Source organism: Callithrix jacchus, chromosome 12 (assembly GCF_049354715.1).
Source record: "Callithrix jacchus isolate 240 chromosome 12, calJac240_pri, whole genome shotgun sequence".
In the NCBI taxonomy this organism is placed as follows: Eukaryota; Metazoa; Chordata; class Mammalia; order Primates; family Cebidae; genus Callithrix; species Callithrix jacchus.
Window position 1 is genome coordinate 112,131,845 of NC_133513.1, and position 21,505 is coordinate 112,153,349.

The 21,505-nt window shown below is 47.9% G+C and overlaps 1 protein-coding gene and 1 long non-coding RNA gene across 13 annotated transcripts in view; one reads left to right on the plus strand and one right to left on the minus strand.

The window, feature by feature from the left end:
• Positions 1-10,050: 10,050 nt before the first annotated feature.
• Positions 10,051-16,195, minus strand: LOC144578762 (uncharacterized). The gene is made up of 3 exons (XR_013525143.1): positions 15,113-16,195; positions 14,738-14,960; positions 10,051-10,319 (listed from the first exon to the last, which is right to left on the minus strand). It is a non-coding gene; the product is annotated as an uncharacterized LOC144578762 (long non-coding RNA).
• Positions 16,196-19,325: 3,130 nt separating this feature from the next.
• Positions 19,326-21,505, plus strand: part of GRK5 (G protein-coupled receptor kinase 5) — a 247,860-nt gene continuing 245,680 nt past the window's right edge. For 8 of the 12 annotated variants that reach the window (XM_078346618.1, XM_078346613.1, XM_078346610.1 and 5 more), the window contains exon 1: positions 19,326-19,550. Coding sequence is in view for 2 of the 12 variants with exons in the window: in XM_035269251.3 (XP_035125142.1) it covers positions 19,499-19,550 (52 nt within the window). In the remaining 10 variants the exon portion in view is untranslated. Of the gene's footprint in view, positions 19,551-20,004; positions 20,242-21,505 lie in introns of those variants that run through there. The other 4 variants (XM_078346611.1, XM_078346614.1, XM_078346612.1 and 1 more) reach the window with 1 other exon arrangement.

A 21,505-nucleotide genomic window follows, 5' to 3' on the forward strand; every position in this document is an offset into this window, starting at 1 on the left:
ATCAGCATGAGCTGCCACGCCCAGCCCTTTTCCTCCTTTCATTCAGGAGTGAGGAGTGAGGAACCTGTGCAAACACTGATCCCCACACAGGCTCAAATTAGGCTCTTCTGGAAGCCAGAGGGACATGCAGGCAAGGAAAGAAAGATACTGGGAATCTACCTGTTTAGGGCAGCTCAACCTCTTCTGCCTCGAGGTGCCTGCTGTGTCTGGGCTGTGCTCTGACTCAGGAAACCTTGCCAAGTTTTTCTTTTAAAGCCAACTATGGGCCAGCCTCAGTGGCTCACACCTGTAATCCCAGCATTTTTGGAGGTCAAGGTGGGTGGATCACTTGAGATCAGGAGTTCAACACCAGCCTATACAACATGATTAGACCCTGTCTCTACAAAAAAATAGAAAAATTAGCTGGGCATGGTGGTGCATGCCTGTAGTTCCAGCTACTCGGGAGGGTAAGGTGGGAGGATTCCTTGAGCCCAGGAGGTCAAGATTGCAGTGAGCTATGTTTGCACCACTGCACTTCAGCCTGGGTGACAGTGTGATGTGCTATCTCAAAAATAAATAAATGAATAAAGCTAACTGAGGAATAAGGGCCTGGGTGACAGAGTGACATGCTGTCTGGATAAATAAATAAATAAAGCAAGCTAACGATGAGGAATAAGGGTGACTGCAGACACCTATTAAACCCTATCTACCTGAAATGGACTTTAGCTATGATTAGAAAGACATCTTAGCCAGGCCTGGGGGCTCACACCTGTAATTCCAGCAATTTGGGAGACTGAGGCAGGCAGATCACTTGAGGTCGGGAGTTTGAGACCAGCCTGGCCAACATAGTGAAACCCTGTCTCTACTAAAAATACAAAAAATTAGCCAGGTGTGGTGCCAGGCACCTGTAATCCCAGCTACTCAGGAGGCTGAAACAGGAGAATCACTTGAACCCGGGAGGTGGAGGTTGTAGTGAGCCGAGATCATGCCATTGCACTTCAGCCTGGGCAACAAGAATGAAACTCCGTCTCAAAAAAAAAAAAAAACCACCAAAATAAAGACATCTCAACTGTTTCTAAACTTGAAGGAGATTTCAGTTTTCTACTCGTTGGGTGTCCAAAAGCTTGGACCGATTTTGAAAAACGTTCTCTTTGTCAGATGGAGAAAGAGTTAATTTCCACTGTATTAACTTGTGCCTGACATTTTAAATATTTTCTTTTTAATGTATGGTTCAATTTTCACCTTAAGAATGCACTCCCTTATAGGTATATTTTTTGCTTTTTCTGTCAATGTAAATCAAGCTAGGACATTTTGTAATTTTTATCTCCATAAATCTCAAGCATTCAACAGTCATTCTTCACATGGGCATTTCAGGCAGGCTCAACAAAGTGTTACTGTTTGCTTCACACCAGGCAGAGGGGCCCAGCATAGCACCGCGATTCCCAAGGCTTTTGGCCATTGGAGATGAAGTTTCACTGCTTATCACTTCTTGACCAAACAGGAAGCTGAGGCAGTTGCCTGTGGTCAAATAGTTTACCTCAAGTCGCACAGGGATTCTTTGGTTCGGGGCTTTCCAGTGTATATGGAGGTCTTCTGGTCTGCTGATCTCAGTCAAAGAAATGAAATACTCTAGAATCTCTGACCCAGAGGCCCAGAAGGAATTTCATGCAAGAGCCTCCCAATGACCTGTTAAGATATGCAAAATGTCCAGCTAGTCTCTGGCTGTGGCAAATGACTTCCCCTGGTAGAGTCTCCCTTTTGCTCATTCCAACAAAAGATAACCACGATTCATTTTTGATCACCAATATGAGCCTTAGAAGGAAGGAGCAGCTGTTTGGCCAAGTGTTCCCTGACCACTTTCCCAGCTCGACCCGGTTAGAGACCCTTACCAGGTACCTAGAAAACACTGTGCCCTTCTCATTTGCACCGCTCCCAGCTCCTATCATATGGCATTGGAATTTTCTATTGCCTTGTTTGGATCTTAACCATATTGTGAACTTCTTGAGGGTAGAGCTCACATCTTTTTTATCCCTGTGGTCCCAAGGCTCAGCTAGCCCCTGGCTTGCAGCTACTGCCCAGAGCAAGTTTGTTAAGTGAATCAATAAACAGCACTGGCCGGGTGGCCGAAAAATGTGCTTTCTACACACATTCCACCAAAAAAAAAAAAAAAAACTTTTTGGCCAGGCATGGTGCTCATGCCTATAATCCCAGCACTTTGGGAGGCCAAGGCAAGTGGATCACTTGAGGTCAGGAGTTCAAGACCAGCCTGGCCAACATGGTGAAATTGTCTCCACAAAAAATACAAAAATTAGCGGAGTGTGGTGGTGCACATTTGTAATCCCAGCTACTGGAGAGGCTGAGGCAGAAGAATCGATTCAATCCAGGAGGCGGAGGTTGCAATGTGCCAAGATTGTGTCACTGAACTCTAGCCTGGGCTACAGAGCGAGACGCCATCTCAAAAAAAAAAAAAAAGGAAAGAAATTTTATTCTGCTATTTAGCCTTCTCCAGCTATGAGAACAAGGACGCATATTTTTCCCCTGATAAAGACAACAACCACCACCCAAAAAAGATAAAAAAAGAAAGAAGAAAGAAAGAGAAAAAAGAAAAAGAAAGGAAGAAATGAAAGAAATAAAGAAAAGGGAAGGAAGGAAGGAAAGAAAGATGAACTGGCCTTGTTCTCATGACTAAAAGAGTAGAAAATGACTGAAATTCTCTCTTTTTCAGTTTGGGAGGAAAAAAATTGGACCTAGTTGAGGGGGAGGCAAATGAAAAGATATATGCTCATTTTTATGATGATTAGGAAAATACCCCTCTGGAACCACAAGTTAACTTTCTGGTAGCGGGGGCTGCAATTAGAGATGGCAAGCAGGACTCTGGGTTTTGCTGAGTTCTTCCTCTTTCGACGGCAAAAACAGTCATTTTTCCCCCACCTCTCATTGAAGAGGAGCCCCAGCTTCAGCTCTCTCCTGGGTTCAGGGAAGATGAAGTCTCAGAACCAAGCCCTGTCTCCCAGCCAAGGCCTCTTTTTTTTTTTTTTTTTTTTTTTTTGAGACAGTCTTGCTCTGTCACCCAGGCTGGAGTGCAGTGGTGCAATCATAGCTCACTGTAGCCTCAACCTCCCAGGCTCAAGTGATCCTCCTGCCTCAGCCTCCTGAGTAGCTGAGACTACACGTACACACCACCATGCTTGGCTAATTTAATTTTTTTTCTTTTTGTGAGATGGAATCTCACATTGTTGCCTAGGCTGGAGTGCAATGGCATGATCTTGGCTCCCTGCAATCTCCACCTCCCAGGTTTTCATGTGATTCTCCAGCTCAGCCTCGTGAGTAGCTGGGATTATAGGCATCCACCACTACACCTGTCTAATTAATTTTGTATTTTTAGTAGAGACGGGGTTTTACTATGTTGGCCAGACTGGTCTCCAACTCCTTACCTTGTGATCCGCCCACCTTGGCCCCCCAAAGTGCTGGGATTATAGGCATGGGCCACCGTGCCTGGCCTTAACATTTTTTGTAGAGATAAGTTCTCTCTATATTGCCCATGCTGGTCTCAAACTCATGGGCTCAAGCAATTCTCCTGCTTCAGCCTCCCAAAGTGCTGGAATTACAGGTATGAGCCACCATGCCCAGCCCAAGGCCTCCCTTCTAATCTTATCCCCCACATTCTCCAGCATGGTCTTGTGCTGCTCCAAGTTAATGTCAAAGGCAGACAGCCAGGAATGGAAGGAGCTGCGTTGTCCTTGATTCTAAGCTCCACGGATTAGTTCGCCTTTCAGAATCTGTCTGAAAGGCAGAACCCAGGCTGGAGTGCAATGGCACAATCATGGCTCACTGCAGCTTCACACACAGGCTGATTAGGAAGCGTGTGCCACCCACTAGGCCTCAGTTGAATTCCTTAGGCTAAAGTATTCCCCTCTCTGCCCACTCCCAGGCACACCTTGGCTTGCTTACTTCTGAGCCATCCTCCTCCTTGCAGCCTGTTCCCTCCACCTTTCTTTTTCTTAGATGGAGTTTCCCTCTTGTTGCCCAAGCTGGAGTGCATCTCCTCATTCAAGCAGTGCCCATCCTGTACCCAGAGGACAAGAGTGTACTAATCTCTGGAGACACAGGGATACAGAGAGGAATATGAACCAACAGACCTTGCTAAGTTCCCTGTTTATGACCATTAGATCACATCTCTTTGTCCAGTCTATCAGAACTAAGCATGAAGACACAGGGTTCCCTGTTTCTTTGAGTCTTCATTTGTGGATGCTTCCATGTCATGTAAAACTTATATTCAATATGGCCAGGCGCAGTGGCTCACACCTATAATCCCAGCACTTTGGGAGGTCAAGGTGGGCAGATCACCTGAGATTGGGAGTTCGAGACCAGCCTGACCAACATGGGGAAACCCTATCTCTACTAAAAATACAAAATTAGTTAGGCATGGTGGCGCTTGCCTGTAATCCCAGCTTCTTGGGAGGCTGAGGCAGGAGAATCACTTGAACCTGGGAGGTGGAGGTTGCAGTGAGCCAAGATGGGGCCATTGCACTCCAGCCTGGGCATCAAGAGTGAAACTCCATCTCGAAAATAAAAAACAAAGAACAACAACAACAAAAACTTATATTCAATAAATGTGTATGTTTTTCTCTTGGTAATCTGCCTTTGGTTATAGAATCTCAGACATGAATCTAGAGATGGATGACAAAAAAAGGTCTTTTTTCCTTACAGTTCCCACCCTTCCCCCCGCCCCACTGCTGGCCAGCAGCACCCAAGGAGATGCTGTCTTCTCTCCACCTGCAACTGCCTCCACCTCAGTCCAGGCCACCATCGTTTCTCTCATGCAACTCGTTCACAGCTTCTGAGGGTCTCCTGGCTGTCAGGAGGCAAAGTTACTTCTATCATGTGAGGTCTATTTTATTATATTATTATTATTTGTTGAGACAGGTCCTCACTCTGTCACCCAGGCTGGAGTGCAATGGCACAATCATGGCTCACTGCAGCCTCAAACTCCTGGGCTCAAGGGATCCTCCCACCTCAGCCACTCAAATAGCTAGGGCTACAGGTATCTACCACCATACCCAGCTAATTAAAAAAATATTTTTTTTGTAGAGACAGAGGTTTCACTATGTTGCCTAGGCTGATCTCGAACTCCTGACATCAAACGATCCTCCAGATAGTTCTAGGATTACAGGCATAAGCCACCATATGGTAGAGGTCTATTTTATTTATTTATTTTTATGTTTTGTTTTGAGATGGAGTCTCACTCTGTCACCCAGGCTGGAGTACAGTGGTGTGATCTTGGCTCACTGCAATCACCGTCTCCCGGGTTCAAGCAATTGTCCTGCCTCAGCCTCCCAAGTAGCTGGGATTACAGGCATGTGCCACCACACCCAGCTAATTTCTTTATTTTTAGTAGAGACTGGGTTTCGCCATCTTGGCCAAGCTGGTCTCAAACTCCTGACCTTGTGATCTACCCACCTCAGCCTCCCAAAGTGCTGAGGTTACAGGTATGAACCACCGCGCCCAGCCGGATACAGGTCTGTTTTAAAAGTGAAACAACAATGACACAGAGTATGGCTTTCACATCTCTCTGGTATCCTTGGACCCTGCCACTTCTTTGGGCTCCAGAGATTTCCAGCTGCCAGCATCTGCATCTCTGCGTGGAGGTCTCTTGCATAACTGCAGAAACCTGGTCTGCCTAGTGGAAAGGCAGAAATGCTTGGGAATTTACACCGCTGTCTGCAGCCCTCAGCAACGGCTGGGTGGAGGGAATCTGTGTAGAAATACCCCAGCTCCCTCATCTCTGGAGTGGACAATCTGGGGCGCATGCCTCTCAGGGTCTTCCCTTAGATCTAGTCCTGGTCACCATGGAGGTAACTTAACACGCCCATTACTAGCTGCCTTCCCTGTGTTAGTTCTCCCTTACCTACCTTCCCAAATAAGCTACTTGCATTTGAAAACTTGTCTCCAGGTCTTGGGGCACTCACACTGAGACACAGCACAACAAATATTATAATACGAAATGCTCCCCACAGGCTGATTATAGGACTTAGGTAGAAATATTTATCCAGGCCAGGAGCACTGCTCACGAGAACCGGACTAACAGGTGTGGGATGGTGCCCTCTTTTTCAGTCCCATCAGCCTCTCTCTGTAACAGTATGTGGAACTTTATCTGGGGACATTGCAAAAGTCCAAGCCTGAGCACTGCCCCTGTCTGAGCTTCCCTGTCCCCCTCCTGCTTTTAACTGGCTTCCCGCTTTTGCTCCTGCCTCCTTCCAATCCATTCTCTGCCCAGCATTAACAATGATGCTCCTTTTTTTTTTTTCCTTTTTTTTGTGAGACAGAGTCTCACTCCGTTGTCCAGGCTGGATTACAGTGGCACGATCTTGGCTCACTGCAACCTCCACCTCCTGGGTTCAAGTCATTTTCCTGCCTCAGCCTTCTGAGTAGCTGGGACTATAGGCATGCACCACCACACCCAGCTAATTTTTGTATTTTTTAGTAGAAACAGGGTTTCACCATATTGGACAGGCTGGTCTCAACCTCCTGACCTCATGATCCGCTTGCCTCGGCCTCCCAAAGTGCTGGGGTTACAAGCGTGAGCCACCATGCCCAGCCACTGATGCTTCTTAAAACACCACCTATTGTTTCACCTCTTACTTAAAACTCTTCCATGGCTTTCTGTCTCATTAGAAGAAAACAGAAATTTGTACAAGGCCCTACGTGCCTGTGCCCCTGCAGGTCTGCACGCCTGCCTCCCTTCAGACATCTCCTTTTGGGCTCCTCCCGAACCCATCCCCACCTTAGCCAGACTGGCCTACTTCCACTTACCCAACAGCTACCCCTCACCTGGGAACATGCTGTCCTCCTGATTGACATGCTCGTCCCCTCCACTCATAACTGGCTAGGTCTTCTTGATTATTTCATTCCTGGCTTTGACGGCATCTTCCCCAAGAGGACTTCCTCAATGATGGTGAATATTAATCTCTGTCTTGGCCCTTGCTTGTTTCCTCTTACTTACTGGAAACTTACAATCGCAATTACTTTATCTATTTACTGGACATTGGTTGGGTTCTTCCCTAGAACAGAAGCCTGACAGCGCAAGGATCATGCCCATCCTGCTCACTGTTTTATCTCCAGGACTTAGTATAGTACTTGGCACCTGGCAGACTCTTAGAAAATTCAGATGAATCTGGTGGAAGGCCCAGGTAAAATCTCACTGTGCAGCCACTTCTGACACCCCAGCTGACACATCCTTTCCCTCAATGCCTGTGGGAATTATCATCAACATCATTCTTTAGATGGTTAATCCTCTGTGTTTTATCACAAAACCACTGTTGCCTTGAACTATTTTTTAATCATGATTTGCTTCTTAATAATCTCTGATGCCTATCCTAGTTTGCAGATTAAATAATCACTTTTGTTTTGTTTTTGAGACAAAGTTTCTCATCTCTCAGGCTGGAGTGCAGTGGCGCTATCTCAGCTCACTGCAACCTCCGCCTCCTGGGTTCAAGCAATTCTCCTGCCTCAGCCTCCCATGTAGCTCAGATTACAGGTGCCCACTACCTTGCCTGGCTAATTTTTAGTAGAGATGGAGTTTTGCCATGTTGGCCAGGCTGGTCATGAAATCCTGACCTCAGGTGATCTGCCCATCTCGGCCTCTCAAAGTGCTAGGATTATAGGTGTGAGCCACCATGCCCAGCGCTAATTCACTTTTTAAAGCTCCACAATATTTGACAGTGTATTTTTTAAGGACAAGGATATTCTCTTATATAATAAAAACATTACAATGCTCAAAACCAGGAATTTTAACATTGATACACTATTATCTAATGCACAGTCCGTATACAAATTTAATCAAATGGCTCAACAATGTCCTTCATAGTAGCCACTTACCTTCCTACCATGATTCAATGCAAAATCACACATAGCACACTTAGTGGTCTCTTCTCTAGTTTTCCTCTCTCCCTCTCTTCCCTCCCTCTCTCCCTCTCTCCTTCTCTCGCTCTCTTTCTCTCTTTCTTTTGTCTTGTTCTAGCACCACGCTGGAGTGCAGTGGCGTGATCTCAGCTCACTGCAACCTCCACCTCCCGGGTTCAAGCCATTCCCCTGCCTCAGCCTCCTGAGTAGGTAGGATTACAGGTACCTGCCACCATGCCCAGCTAATTTTTGTATAAAAATAGAGACAGGGTTTCACCATGTTGACCAGGATAGTCTCGATCTCTTGCCCCAGTGATCCACCCACCTTGGCCTCCCAAAGTGCTGATATTACTGGCGTGACCCACCTCTCCCAGCCTCTAGTTTCTTCTTTTGAAACAAAGTCTTGCTCTCTCGCCCAGGCTGGAGTGCAGTGGTGCAATCACGGCTCACTGCAGCCTTGACTTCTAGGGCTCAAGTAATCCTCCTACCTCAGCTCCTGAGTAGCTGGGACTACAGGCGCGCACCCACCATACTTAGCTAATTTTTGTATTTTTTGTAGAGATGGGGTTTTGTTTGCCATGTTGCCCAGCTGGTCTCAATCTAACTCCTGGACTCAAGTGACCTGCCTGCCTTGGCCTCCCAAAGTGCTGAGACTACAGATGTGAGTCACTAGGTCTGGCCTGTTTAGTTTCTTTTAATCTGGAATAGTTCCTCAGTCATTCTTTATCTTTCTTGACCTTGACATTTGTGGGGAACACAGTCTGGCTCTTCTGTGGAACATCTTCCACTTGGTTTGTCTGATACTTCCTCCTGATTAGGTCCAGGTTAAACATTTTTAGCAGGAATACCACTGAAGTATTGTTTCACAGTTTACCTAACCAATCTGTTACTTTTGGAAATTTGCGCAGTTTCAACTTTTTCCTCATGTTATAATCAACAATGTAATCTTTATACATCCTTGTAGCCAAATCTTTGCACACTTTCTTATCTATTTCTTCAGGGTGTTTTTCTAGGAGTGGAACTGCTATGAGTAAGGGCTAGGTGTGTTTTTATGATTTTTGATATGTATTGCCAAACTGCCTTCCAGAAAGGCTGTGCCAGTTTACACTCCCTCCACAGCGAGTGAAAGCAGCAGTTTCTAGGAGATTTTGCCAACACTGAATCCAAACAATTTAAAACACCCTTCTTACAGCCGTCTGTACTTCTCATGTTGATCTGTCTTCTATTCCAGCTTCTTGTATGTGTGACTTGTTGGCCCTAAGCACCTACGAGCAGTGTAAAGAAAGGGCTTGCACGTCTTACTCATCTTTGTGGTACCTAACTATGCTTCCTACTTAACAGTTACTTGATAAATGCCAAAGGAAGGAAGTAACACATCTTTGAACAATGCTACCTTATATAATTGTCAGATTCTGCTTTGACATGCTAGGCTACTGTCTCAGTTTGGGCTGCTATAACAAGTACCATAGACTGGGTGGCATACACAACAGAAATTTCTTTCACACAGTTTTAGAGGCTGGAGGTCTGAGATCAGGGAGCCAGCATGATCAGATTCTGATGGGGGCTCTCCTGGGTTGCAGGCTGCTGACTTCTCGTTGAATCTTCACACGGTGGGGAGAGGGTGAAAGAGCTCTCTGGGGTGCCTTTTATAAGAGCACTGAAGTCCCATTGATGAAGGCTCCATGCTCATGACTTAATTACCTCTCAAAAGTCCCACCTCCTTGGCTGGGCACAGTGGCTCATGCCTGTAACCCCAGCACTTTGGGAGACCCAGGCAGGCAGATCACAAGGTCAGGAGTTCAGGCACAGCCTGGCCAAGATGGTGAAACCCCTTCTCAACTTAAAATACAAACAATTAGCTGGGCGTCATGGCAGATGCCTGTAATCCCAGCTACTCAGGAGGCTGAGGCAGAGAATTGCTTGAACCAGGGAGGCGGAGGTGGCAGTGAGTCAAGATCATGTCACTGTACTTCAGCCTGGGTGACAGAGCGAGACTCCATCTCAAAAAAAAAAAGGAAAAAAAGAAAAAGTTCCTACCTCCTTATACCATCACATTAGGGATTAGAATTTCATTCTGAATTTTGGAGGAACACATTCAGTCCATTGTAGCTACCAAAAATGTTATTAACATTGATATCTAAAAATCCAGCAACCAGAGCCCCTACTTACCCAGACTAGCAAGATTCATTCTCAGGACCTCTCAGGAGCACCAAAGAATCTTTCCATTTTGTTGTATGGATTCTGGGCAGGCTCTTCGCCTTGGCTATCCAGCCCATGGCAGATACCTGCTTCTCGGCTCCCCTCCAGCCCTACCTCCAGGGGCTTCTTTGGGCTGCTGCTGCTCTCCTTGTACTTATCTCTGGGTCCCAGGAGGATCACATGCCTTTCTCTCAATTCTCCAATCCCAGCTAGGACAGGCAATCATTTTAAACTAAAGGCTTAGAAATAACAGACAGGAATTACCATGCTGATAAGGCAAACATAAAGCAGGATGTGAGCTATAAATTCTATTACCTTTTTAGCCCCATAGGGACTCCCTTAGGGACCGTTTGTTTTTCCTCCTTTGAAATATTCCTTTCTTCCTCCCCTGTGATGCAGGATCTGCTCACCTGAGAGGACACCATGTGGGGCACCCTTGATCTTGCCTCTTTTCCCCCTCCTGGCCCTCCTGGGGTATTAAGAAGTGGGTCCTTTGCAGGGCGCAGTGGCTCATGCCTATAATCCCAGCATTTTGGGAGGTCAAGGCAGGTGGATCACGAGGTGATCCAGGAGTTTGAGACCAGCCTGACCAACATGGTGAAACTCTGTCTCTGCTAAAAATACAAAAAATTAGCTGGGCGTGGTGGCAGATACCTGTAATCCCAGCTACTAGGGAGGCTGAGGCAGGAGAATTGCTTGAACCTGGGAGGCAGAGGTTGCAGTGAGCCAAGATTGTACCACTGCACTCCAGCCTGGGTGGCAGAGCGAGACTCTTAAAAAAAAAAAAAAAAAAAGAAGTGGGCCTTGAGAGGGACCAGGTCATGAGAATGGAGCCCTCCTGAATAGAATTACGCCCTTATAAAAGGCCTGAGAGTGCTCTTTTGCTCCTTCTGTGATGTGAGGACATAGCAAGAAGGCACCATCCATGAAGTAGAGAGCTCTCACCAGACACCAAATCTGCTGGTGCCTTGATCTTGGATTTTCCAGCCTCCAGAACTATGAGCAGTCTGCTTCTATTGTTTATAAATTACCCAGTCTAAGATGCCTTGATGTAGAGGCCCAAAGGACTGGGACGCACATTAACTAGTGTCTCTTCAGACTGACCTGCCTCCCACCTCCCCCAAAACAGAGGTCACATTCAGCCTGGACTGGAGGGGACTCAGTGGTATCATGGAGCACACGAAGGCTGTGGAGCTTGCAGCTTGCTTTGCCACGTGGGGGCTGGCTGCAGCTCTCCAGAGTTCATGCTAGGTGGCATCCTCTCTCCATGGAGGAGACTACGACAGCTGCTTGGAGTAGTCCTCCAGTGGTATCTAAACACTTCTGCACAAACTCATTTCTAAGGCACATCAACTCACAGCTTTGCTCTGAGATGCCACTACAGGAGGGACTTGAGCTGCTGCAAATCAACTGGGCAAATTAGATACTATATTCTATTTTACGTAATTGTAAAAAAATCAGTCTGTGCAATGAATTACATTTAGCATATAACTGGCTAAGACTTCAATCAGGGAGAAAATATATCCTCCTTGTAATGGGGCAATGAAATATTCACATGCATATAATGGACTAAATTAGGTCAGTAAGTGCTTTATTCCAAGGCTTCAAAAATAAATGGACTGAGAGTTTCCAGAGCAAGAGAAAGTTTATGCTGTTGCAGCGGTAAGGTTGAAACCCTATGAGCTCGCCAGGCGCGGTGGCTCACACCTGTAATCCCAGCACTTTGGGAGGCTGAGGCGGGTGGATTGCGAGGTCAAGAGATCGAGACCATCCTGGTCAACATGGTGAAACCCCGTCTCTACCAAAAATACAAAAAATTAGCTGGGCATGGTGGCGCGTGCCTGTAATCCCATCTACTCAGGAGGCTGAGGCAGGAGAATTGCCTGAACCCAGGAGGCGGAGGTTGTGGTGAGCCAAGATCACACCATTGCACTCCAGCCTGGGTAACAAGAGCGAAACTCCCTCTCAAAAAAAAAAAAAAGAAAAGAAAAGAAACCCTATGAGCTCACTTCACCTATGAGTCATCTGGTTTTAAGGGCTCCTAATGTTGCATTTAATTCAGCCTGCCTCCTCCTCCTCTCTTAAGAAGAAGAAGAAGTTCTATCTTTGATAAGATTGTATCCTTATTTCCAATATAGGCTACCATGCAAAACAATGACTAGCTTTAGATATGTCATCACCTGATAGATGCTAGTCATGAAAAGACCACAAGTGATGGATTCTTTCCTAACCTATATTGACAGGAAATCACTGGCTTTTAAGTAAATTACAGGAAAAAGGGCCAGGCATGGTGGGTCACTCCTGTAATCTAAGCACTTTGGGAGGCTGAGGCGGGGGCGATCACCTGATTTCAAGAGCCTTTCCAACACGGTGAAACCCCATCTCTACTAAAAATACAAAAAATTAGCTGGGTGTGGTGGTAGGTGCCTGTAATCCCAGCTACTTGGGAGGCTGAGGCAAGAGAATTGCTTGAACCTGGAAGGCAGAGGTTGCAGTGAGCTGAGATCCTGCCATTGCATTCCAGCCTGGGCAACAAGAGCAAAACTCCATCTCAAAGGAAAAAAAGTAAAAATTACTGGAGAGGAGGGGAAGGTTTTCCTTCCCCTACTCTGAAAGTACAGATTAATTTTTATATCTTTACTGTGTAATTTCCTTGCCAATTTGAACATTTTTCCTTCATTTAAATCTATTGACTGTTTCATCACTGAACCTGTCACGGAGGACTTGTGTTTTTTTAACCCATGGCCCTGAAAGGAGGGTGTTAAGACTCTTTATGACTGTAAACCACCTCTTGGACAGGGGTGGGGGCAAGGGGCTTCGGACATTTCGATTGTTACTTAAGTGGTTTACAGAAGTCAAGATAAGCATTAGTTTACACATTGCCTGGGTAGGGTGGAAGCTACAGACCTTAGTTACTTATTACAAGTCACAGGGGCCACGATGGCGTGGATTTGGACTGCTTGCCTGTCACGTCAGGGTTACAGAGGGCAGTTTTAATAGAAAGCCCAGGTATGGTTGAGGTATACATTTTTATGGGGCTTTTACCATGTCACAAACCAAACAAAAAAAAAATGCCCAACTTTCTGTGTGCCATTTTTGGGTTAAACATCTTGTGTTTTACTCAGTCTCAAAATGGAATTGAAGTTGGTTTGCCTAGTTTCCTTTAAAATTCTGGGACCCATTTAACTACTGGGTTGATTATAGAAGATGCCAGATTCGAGGTCATTGGTGCAATCAGAGAGCTGGAAGTTCTAGGGACTGAGAGACTGCCCTTGACTTTCTGTAACACATTGACCTCTGACATTAGGAGACCAATCTCCCCTAATTTTTTTTTCCTTTTAAAATCTGACCTGGCAGAGATGTGGGAATTTTGATAGTTACCTAGTATAGTATAACTTAGCAGCCTGGAGGCCTGGGTGGGACTGAGTCATGCCATATGTGGTACATGTTAATAAATATCGCCAAAGGCTCACTGTGTCACGCATGTACTAGGTTCTACAAAGAAGAGAATCAAAAGATGAAAAAGACACATTTAGGCCTTTGAGAAGGGAAAGCAGACACCTAAATAACTACCCTCACCACTCAATCAGTTGACCTTGGGCAGCAGACCTAATTCTCTGATGCTCAGTTTTCTCTATATACAATGGAGGCAACATGTCTTTAGACAGTACCTGCTTGGAGGATTGGGTGAGGTTCTGGGTACAGTAATGGGATGGATACTGGAGAAAGGTACATGCACTGAAAAGCTGTCTCGTTAAACTTTGTAACACATCTACTGTGGAAACCCTCCTAACTGAACACTGCAGCAGGGAAGGAGGACTTTCCTTTTCACTAAAAAAGACCATGTTAAATTGCTGTAGTGAGAGGAGTTTGGCAACCACACGTGGCTGAGACAATCAGCAGGCGTGTGCATTTCAGCAAGAATCTTTTTTTCTGAACTTGCAGTTGAGAATTGATGCAAGACAAAAATGATCCCAGAAAGTCTCGTGACTGAGCTAGGTGGTTAGATGTCTACAGGTCACAATCACTTGGCAAAACCAACCAATGCATTAAGATTGGCCAGTTCATCTGGAAACCAAAGGCTACAAAGCACTACGTGCTGCTTGGAGGTCGATTTTTTTCAAGCTTGAGACTTCTACTACTCATCACATTTCACAAATACTATCCGTTAGCATGAGTATAAAGTTTTCAAAGTAAGCTGACTTTAAAGAAAAATATAAAGTCACAAGAACAGCAACAGGCACTTTACGGCATGTTAAAACTTTTTTTTTTTTTTTTTTGAAACAGAGTCTAGCTCTGTTGCCCAGGCTGGAATGGAGTGGCACCATTTCAGCTCACTGCAGCCTCTGCCTCCCGGTTTCAGGCGATTCTCATGCCTCAGCCTCCCGAGTAGCTGGGACTACAGGTGTGTGCTGCCACAGCTGGCTAATTTTTGTATTTTTAGTAGAGACAGTGGTCTCACCATGTTGGCCAGGCTAGTCTCAAACTCCTGACCTCAGGTTATCTGCCCACCTTGACCTCCCAAAGCGCTGGGATTACAGGCATGAGCCACTGTGCCTGGTCCATAGTAAAACTTTTAATGTCCAATTGGTAACCACTGGGGTCCACTGATGAAGGGAATGCAGAGGGAAGGAAATGTTAACTGGAAACCTCATACCTCCACACTTGCTTTCAGCTCACGATTCTCCTCTCTTGGAGTCCTCCCTGGGTGCCTGAAATCACTTCTTCCCTTGTTTGCAAAGTCCTTTGTCTGCTTCCACAATGACCCTTACTCCATTGAATGGAGGGGGTTTGTATCCGGTGTGTTTTCCTTCCCAGTGGTCAGCTCCCTGGGAAATAGCCTTGAACTCCCTGCAGGGCTGGACACATCAAGGTAAACTCTAAAGGGGAAGAGAATAAATGAGAGAATGGAAGCTCTATCTGCAGCTGCTTCCTGAGGATTAGAAAGCTTTGAATCAAGGAAAGGGGTGGAAACTCCAGTTTCTGGACTATTCAGAAAGCCAATTTGACTTCTATTTACAAGAACTCTTACCCAGCAGCTTTATCCATGACTGATACAGGTGCTGACGGAATTAGAAGATTCCCTGTTTCTTTTGCTTATTTTTTTATTTATTGAGATGGAGTTTCATTCTTGTTGCCCAGGCTGGAGTGCAACGGTGCCATCTTGGCTCACCACAACCTCCACCTCCCAGATTCAGGTGATTCTCCTGCCTCAGCTTCCTGTGTAGCTGGGATTACAGGCATGTGGCACCACCCTGGCTAATTTTGTATTTTTAGTAGAGACAGGGTTTCTCCATGTTGCTCAGGCTGGTCTTGAACTCGTGACCTCAGGTGATCTGCCAGCCTCGGCCTCCCAAAGTGCTGGGATTACAGGCGTGAGTCACTGCTCCCAGCTGCTTTTTTATTTTTTAGAGACAGTCTTAGTCTGTCACCCAAGCTGGAGTGCAGTGGTGCGATCATAGCTCAGTGCCACCATGCCTGGCTAAATTTTAGATTTCTTTTTTAGAGACAGGGTTTTGCTATGTTGCCCAGGTTGGTCTTGAACTCCCAGGCTCAAGCAATCTTCACCCCGCCCCCGTGCCCCTGCCTCAGTCTCTAAAAGTGCTGGGATTGCAGGCATGAGTCACTGCACCTGACTTCTTTTGCATTTTTGGCTCAGCTGCTCCTGCGTGGAGTTGGAAGCTGGCTGTCTTTGACGTATTCCCATCCCTCCACCCTCACCCACTCCTCCATTTGGATTTCCCTTCTTCCTTTTCCTGAATCAAACCCATTTTTCAAGAAGACCAGTAGTTGTTAGTGCAGTTAATTGAAAGGAATAAAGCCATAACAGTGGAATTATAAATGAAAATGAAAAACCCCTTGAAGTCTTAATCATTTAGTCTTTATGCTTTGCCTTCTTATAATACAAATTCACCCTGGCAGCCACACAGAACAGTTACAACCAAGCTGTGATGGCCAGCTTGGGTAAGCCAGAAATTCAGTGCACCGACTCATGAATCAGACTGATGGGTTCAAATCCTGGGTCTTCTACTTATTATGTGACCTGGGCAAATTATAAAACCTTTTTTTTTTTTTTTTTTTTTGAGACGGAGTGTCACTCTTGAACTCGCCCAGGCTGGAGTGCAATGGTGTGATCTTGGTTCACTGCAACCTCTGCCTCCTGGGTTCAAGCGATTCTCCTGACTCAGCCTTCTGAGTAGCTAGGCGCCTACCAATATGCCTGGCTAATTTCTGTAGTTTTCGTAGAGATGAGGTTTCACCATGTTCAGGCTGGTCTCGAACTCCTGACCTCAGTTGATCTGCCCGCCTCGGCCTCCCAAAGTGCTGGGATTACAGGTGTGAGCCACCATGCCCAGCCTATAAGTTTCTTAGCCTAGTGCTTTATCTATAAAATAGGCCTGTATTGCCTACCTCATCTGGATATTGTGTTCAAGGAGATAATCAATTTAAAAGACCACAAGGGCCTGGCCTACAGTTGGTGTTGAGTAAACGCTAGCCTTTATCATTCCATTCTTGAATTGGAATGTCTGAATTTCCTCATAGAGGCATAAAAACCTGATGTATAACCATTTATTTGTGTAGGCAGGATGCAACAGCCTGTAGTGGAGATAAAAATAGGCTAACACTTGCTGAGTGACCATGCCAACTCACTTATTCTGGGTCTGTTTCACATCTGTAAAATGAGAGTGAGAAGCAGGGGTTCCCAGGATGGAAAACTTAAATGTCTATACAGGCCAGATAGATAAAAATCACTAGTGACTTGGGCTGGGTATAAGACAATAGGGAGTTACCGTTAACTATAGAGTGGTCGACTGACCAGGATCGATAGAACCCCGGAGTTGGTTAGAAAGAGCAAAATCTCAGAAACCACCCCAGATCTATCCAAATGGAATCTGCATTTTAACAAGATCCCCTGTGATCTGTATTGTTCATGAAACTTGGAGCTGGGCGTGGTGGCTCATGCCTGTAATCCCAGCACTTTAGGAGGCAGAGGCGGGTGGATCACTTGAGTCCAGGAGTTCAAGAGCAGCCAGGCCATCATGGTGAAACCCTGTCTCTACTCAAAATACAAAAATTAGCCAGGGATGATGGCACATACCTGTAATCCCAGCTACTTGGGAGACTGAAGCACAAGAATTGCTTGAACCTGGGAGGAAGAGGTTGCAGTGAGCTGAGATTGGGCCACTGCACTCCAGCCTGGGTGACAGAGTGACTCTATCTCAAAAAAACAAAGTAACAACAACAAAAAACAACCTTTGCGAAAATTGTTACGGTGCATAAGCCATCTGAAGGCATTCAAAAAAATGTTTTTGTTAATGTTAGCCAAATAAACTTCTGGTTGCATCAGGCCCTATGCTGCCAGCAAGTGACGACTGTGGTTGGTGGAGGGCTCTAGGAGATGCCAGCTTTAGGGGTCTCGCTGTCCGAGAGGGATCCTTTCATTAGAAGTTAGGTATCCACATACCCATATAGAAAAGACCAAGCCTGAATTGCTTACAACAGTTATTTCTGGAGTGGTAGGTGCCTGAGAAGTTACCTGCTGAGCTCTCTGCCTTCTGACAGGTAAACTGTTTTTGCCTCCATTTTGCAGACAAGATAAAAAAGGCCCAGGAGACTCACTGACCCAAGTCTAGACACAAGTGGTGGTGGTGGGTATACTCCCCCAGGAAAGAAGACAATTTTGGGTTGTTAAAATCAGTGACTAGACCAGTTTCCAAGGCCTGGAAAGTTTATTAATTTCTTTATATTCCCCAATGCATAATAATTGTTCTGTTTCTCTCGGCACCTCCCTGTGACTTCCTGGCAGCCCTGGGGACAGAGGGTTTCCTCCTTATGGACAGAGAAGGCCCAGAGCCGGCTTCTGAACGGATATCCGGCCCGCAGGATGCAGAGGAGGCAAAGGCTTCATTGTTCCTTGGGGCCTGCTTGCTCCGCCCCCAGCCGTAGGACACTCGTTGCTGATCCCGGGTGACCTGATCCCGGGTGACAGAAGACAGCCCATTTCCCAGGAGTGGGGCCTTCGGAGTGGAGGGAGCGAGGAAACAGGGCTGAGCACAGACCTGGAGTCCGATGTTCCGAGCATAACACTGGAAGGAGCTAAGAGCTCCAAGATAAATATCAGAATTTGAAAACGTTAATCCCACGCCGGCTCGGCGCTGGCCTGGCTGTTACTCATTAACGCTCCCCACAGCGGGGACTCCAGCGACTCCGTCTGCGTTTTTATTACTTAATCTGGCTGGGTTTGGCTGCGGGGAGGCTGGTGCATTTGCTGGCCCGGTGTGCTGGAAGGTAGTTTATTCACAGAACTAGCAGCTTCCCACGCCGGCCCCGAGCCTCGGAAGCCGTCGGTGTAGACCCTGCGCCGCGCCCCGCAACCCGCGGCCGCCGGGGGGCGCTCGGGTCGCGCCGAGAGCCGCACGGGCAGCCAGTGCCCGGTCGCCGCGGACCCGCAGAGCCCTTCGCGCCCTGAGGAAACAAAGTGCATCTTTGTCGGCGGCCCGGAGCGCCGCGTAGGAGACGCCGGGCAGGGGCCAGGCCGGGCCGGCCGCCGCCGCTGCGTGCGGGGACCCTGGGCGCGCGTCAGTACCCCAGGACTCAGCCCCTCGCGGGCCTGGCGTGGCCCGGAGGAAGCGGGCAGCGGCACGCGGCACGCGGCCGGACTGGCTGCCCTCCCACCCCGAGCACGTCCCGAGAGGCGGCCCGGGAGCCGCACTGGCTCCCGCGGGGCCGCGGCGCTTCGCCCGCCGCCACCGGGGCCTGGGTACTCCGCTTTCCTGGCTCGCGGCGGGGCGGAAGCCTGCGTGGGGATGCTGAGGGCTTCGGCGTGGCTGGGCCGCCTCTGAGTCGCCTGTTGGCCGGGCGGTGCCCGCCTTCGCTCTCGGTGCCGTCCCGGGGCGGGTCCTCGCTCCGGCAGCCGCGCGCCAGTCCAGCTCAGCCCCGGCGCCGCGCGGCCGGGGAGACTCCAGCTCCCAGCAGGCCCCGCGCCACGAGCGCCCAGGCAGGAGGCGCGCCCGGGCCGGCGCCTGCGCAGTGCGGCCGCCGGAGCCTGCTAGTACCACACCCCCGGGAGGGACGGAGGGGAGGCAGAAGCATCCGAGGCATTGAAGCATCCGAGGGAGCCGGAGGGGAGGAGAATGGAGTGACAGAGACACGCGGAGGGTGGGGGGTGGGGGGGAGCGTGTTGAGGGAGGGGGGAGGGGGGACATAGAGGGAGGAAGAAGCGGCGGCGGCGGCGGCTCCTCTTTGCAGAGGGGGAAACTCTTGGGCTGGGAGCAGGAATAATGCGGTAGGCGAGGCGGGCTGCTGGCTCCCAGCTCCGGCAGCAGCGGCAGCAGCCCGAGCAGCGGCAGCAGCAGCGGCAGCACCCCAGGCGCTGACAGCCCCGCCGGCCGGCTCCCTCGCTGACCGCCGACTGTCAATGGAGCTGGAAAACATCGTGGCCAACACAGTCTTGCTGAAAGCCAGGGAAGGTAAGAGGCAGGGCCAGTCCGTGCCGGGCGCGTCCGCCGCGGGCCGGGGTGCGGGTGTCGGGCGGGCGGCGTTTGGGATGGGGCTGCGCCCGTGCGGGATGCTGGCTGTGGGCGATTGGGTCGCGGGCAGGACACTTCGGAGAGAGGCTCTGCAGACCCTTCAGGGCTCCTGCCCGGGGGCTCAGAGGATCTGGACTTGGGCAGAGAAGGTTGCAGGGATTTGGATGCGAACAGATCTCCTAGTTTCCAGCGCTCGCCCTGCAGAGCGTGCCATCTCGGCAGTTGTGGAAAGGTCAGTTGGAAAAGCATTCATTCGGGGAGCGACGGGCAAACATGCACATAAAATAGTGTTTCAAGTCTGCCCGGGATGGTTCTGTGAGTGTGAACTGGTGTGTGTGTTGGGGGGGCGGCGGGGGTGAAATGAGCAGAAGCCAAGTCTTCGCCTGCGCAGGCTGAGTTGATAGAGACTATTGCTGGAAACCATCCGCTGGGATGTTTCTTAGGGAAATCCCGTCGTGTGGAAGGAAGCCTTTTAAAGGCAAAGTCAGATGTTGAGGAATTAGGCTGTTCATAGAATGATCAAAGGATGGCTGTACAGATCACCTAGAAAATAATTCAGTATTTCAGGTTTTTCTTTTCTGGGGCGCGATAACTGAAATTGTTTGATTTTGGCTCAGTTATGAAAAGAAAGGTAAGTGTGCTGGTGCTTTAGATACGTTTTCTATGAAAATCGTTAGATTTCCTGCATTTAGCTGGCAGGAAATATTGTCTAGATATTGGAGTGGGTAAGATCCTGAGTCAAACCCTATTAACACATATTTTGACTCTTCCTTGAGATGAAAAACAGAAAAAAATGGGGGGGGGGCAGAAACTTAGATGTTTCCTGAAATGATTATGTTGTGTACATGTAAACATAGGAATACCTGGCATATATGTAACATCTTTTTCTTTTTTTCTGGTCAAGATTTGAGCTCTAGTGTGTGGCCTTTTTTCATAAAAGGGGAAGAGGTTTTTTCCTTTCATGGGAGAAGGCTTTATCTGTTACTCAAGGTAGAAGAAGGCAGACTGAGTAAGGGCTTGACTTTAGAGGGATACTTGGTGAGCAGTCCACGAAAATGTCTTACCTACTTAATATTTTCATTCACCCACTTTGATGAATGGAGGGAAGAGTTTCTGGTCAGCAATAAAACGATTCGTGTTTATTCAGCCAGTTCCATCACCCTCTGGCTCTCTACACACTGTGGGGGTAGGTGATGCATGGCCTTCTGTAGGGCAGCGTTTCAGCAACTCAGCCTGGCATTCGTGTCTTACTTTTGTCATCACTTGTCACTCTAAAGCAGCCAGTGGGCAAGAGGGTTTATTTCAGAAGCCTCGAAGGGAGTCAGTGCTTTGAAAACCCCAGGAGAGTTTAAAATATATGAGGTTAATCTCCCTCTCATTGCTTAGCTTTTGTGGGAACACATTTTTAGGAGAGGCTTGTTATTTGGTGACTTCAGGTTCTAAGGCTTCAGCTGTTTTTCCCCCTCTCCCCAACCTGACATTTTTAGTGGATGGGATCAAGGTGGGTGCTGGTGGGCTCTCCTCTGGATTGAGGAATGGTCCTGAAAGCGAAGAAGCAGAGAAAATAGCCCCTCACCCCGCCCCTGTTGCAGCCTTTGCAGCTGGCCACCTAGTGGTGGGACACGGTGGTACATCTCAGGATTCGGGGGCTGGGAAAGTTTTCACTCTCCCTCCATTCTGAAATTATTTCTTGGGAAATCACTGGGTCTGATGGTACTGGAGCCTTGCAAATTTCGCTGGTTCCTCCTGTTGCCCAGGGAATCTGCCCCCCATATTTGCTGTTGTAGACATTTGTTTGCCTGAGAGATGCTTTTTTTCTTCCCTGAACATTTGGTTGCTTCTTTTATAATGTATTGCTTAGAGTGGGCAAAATGATATCAATTCCTCCCTCCCCC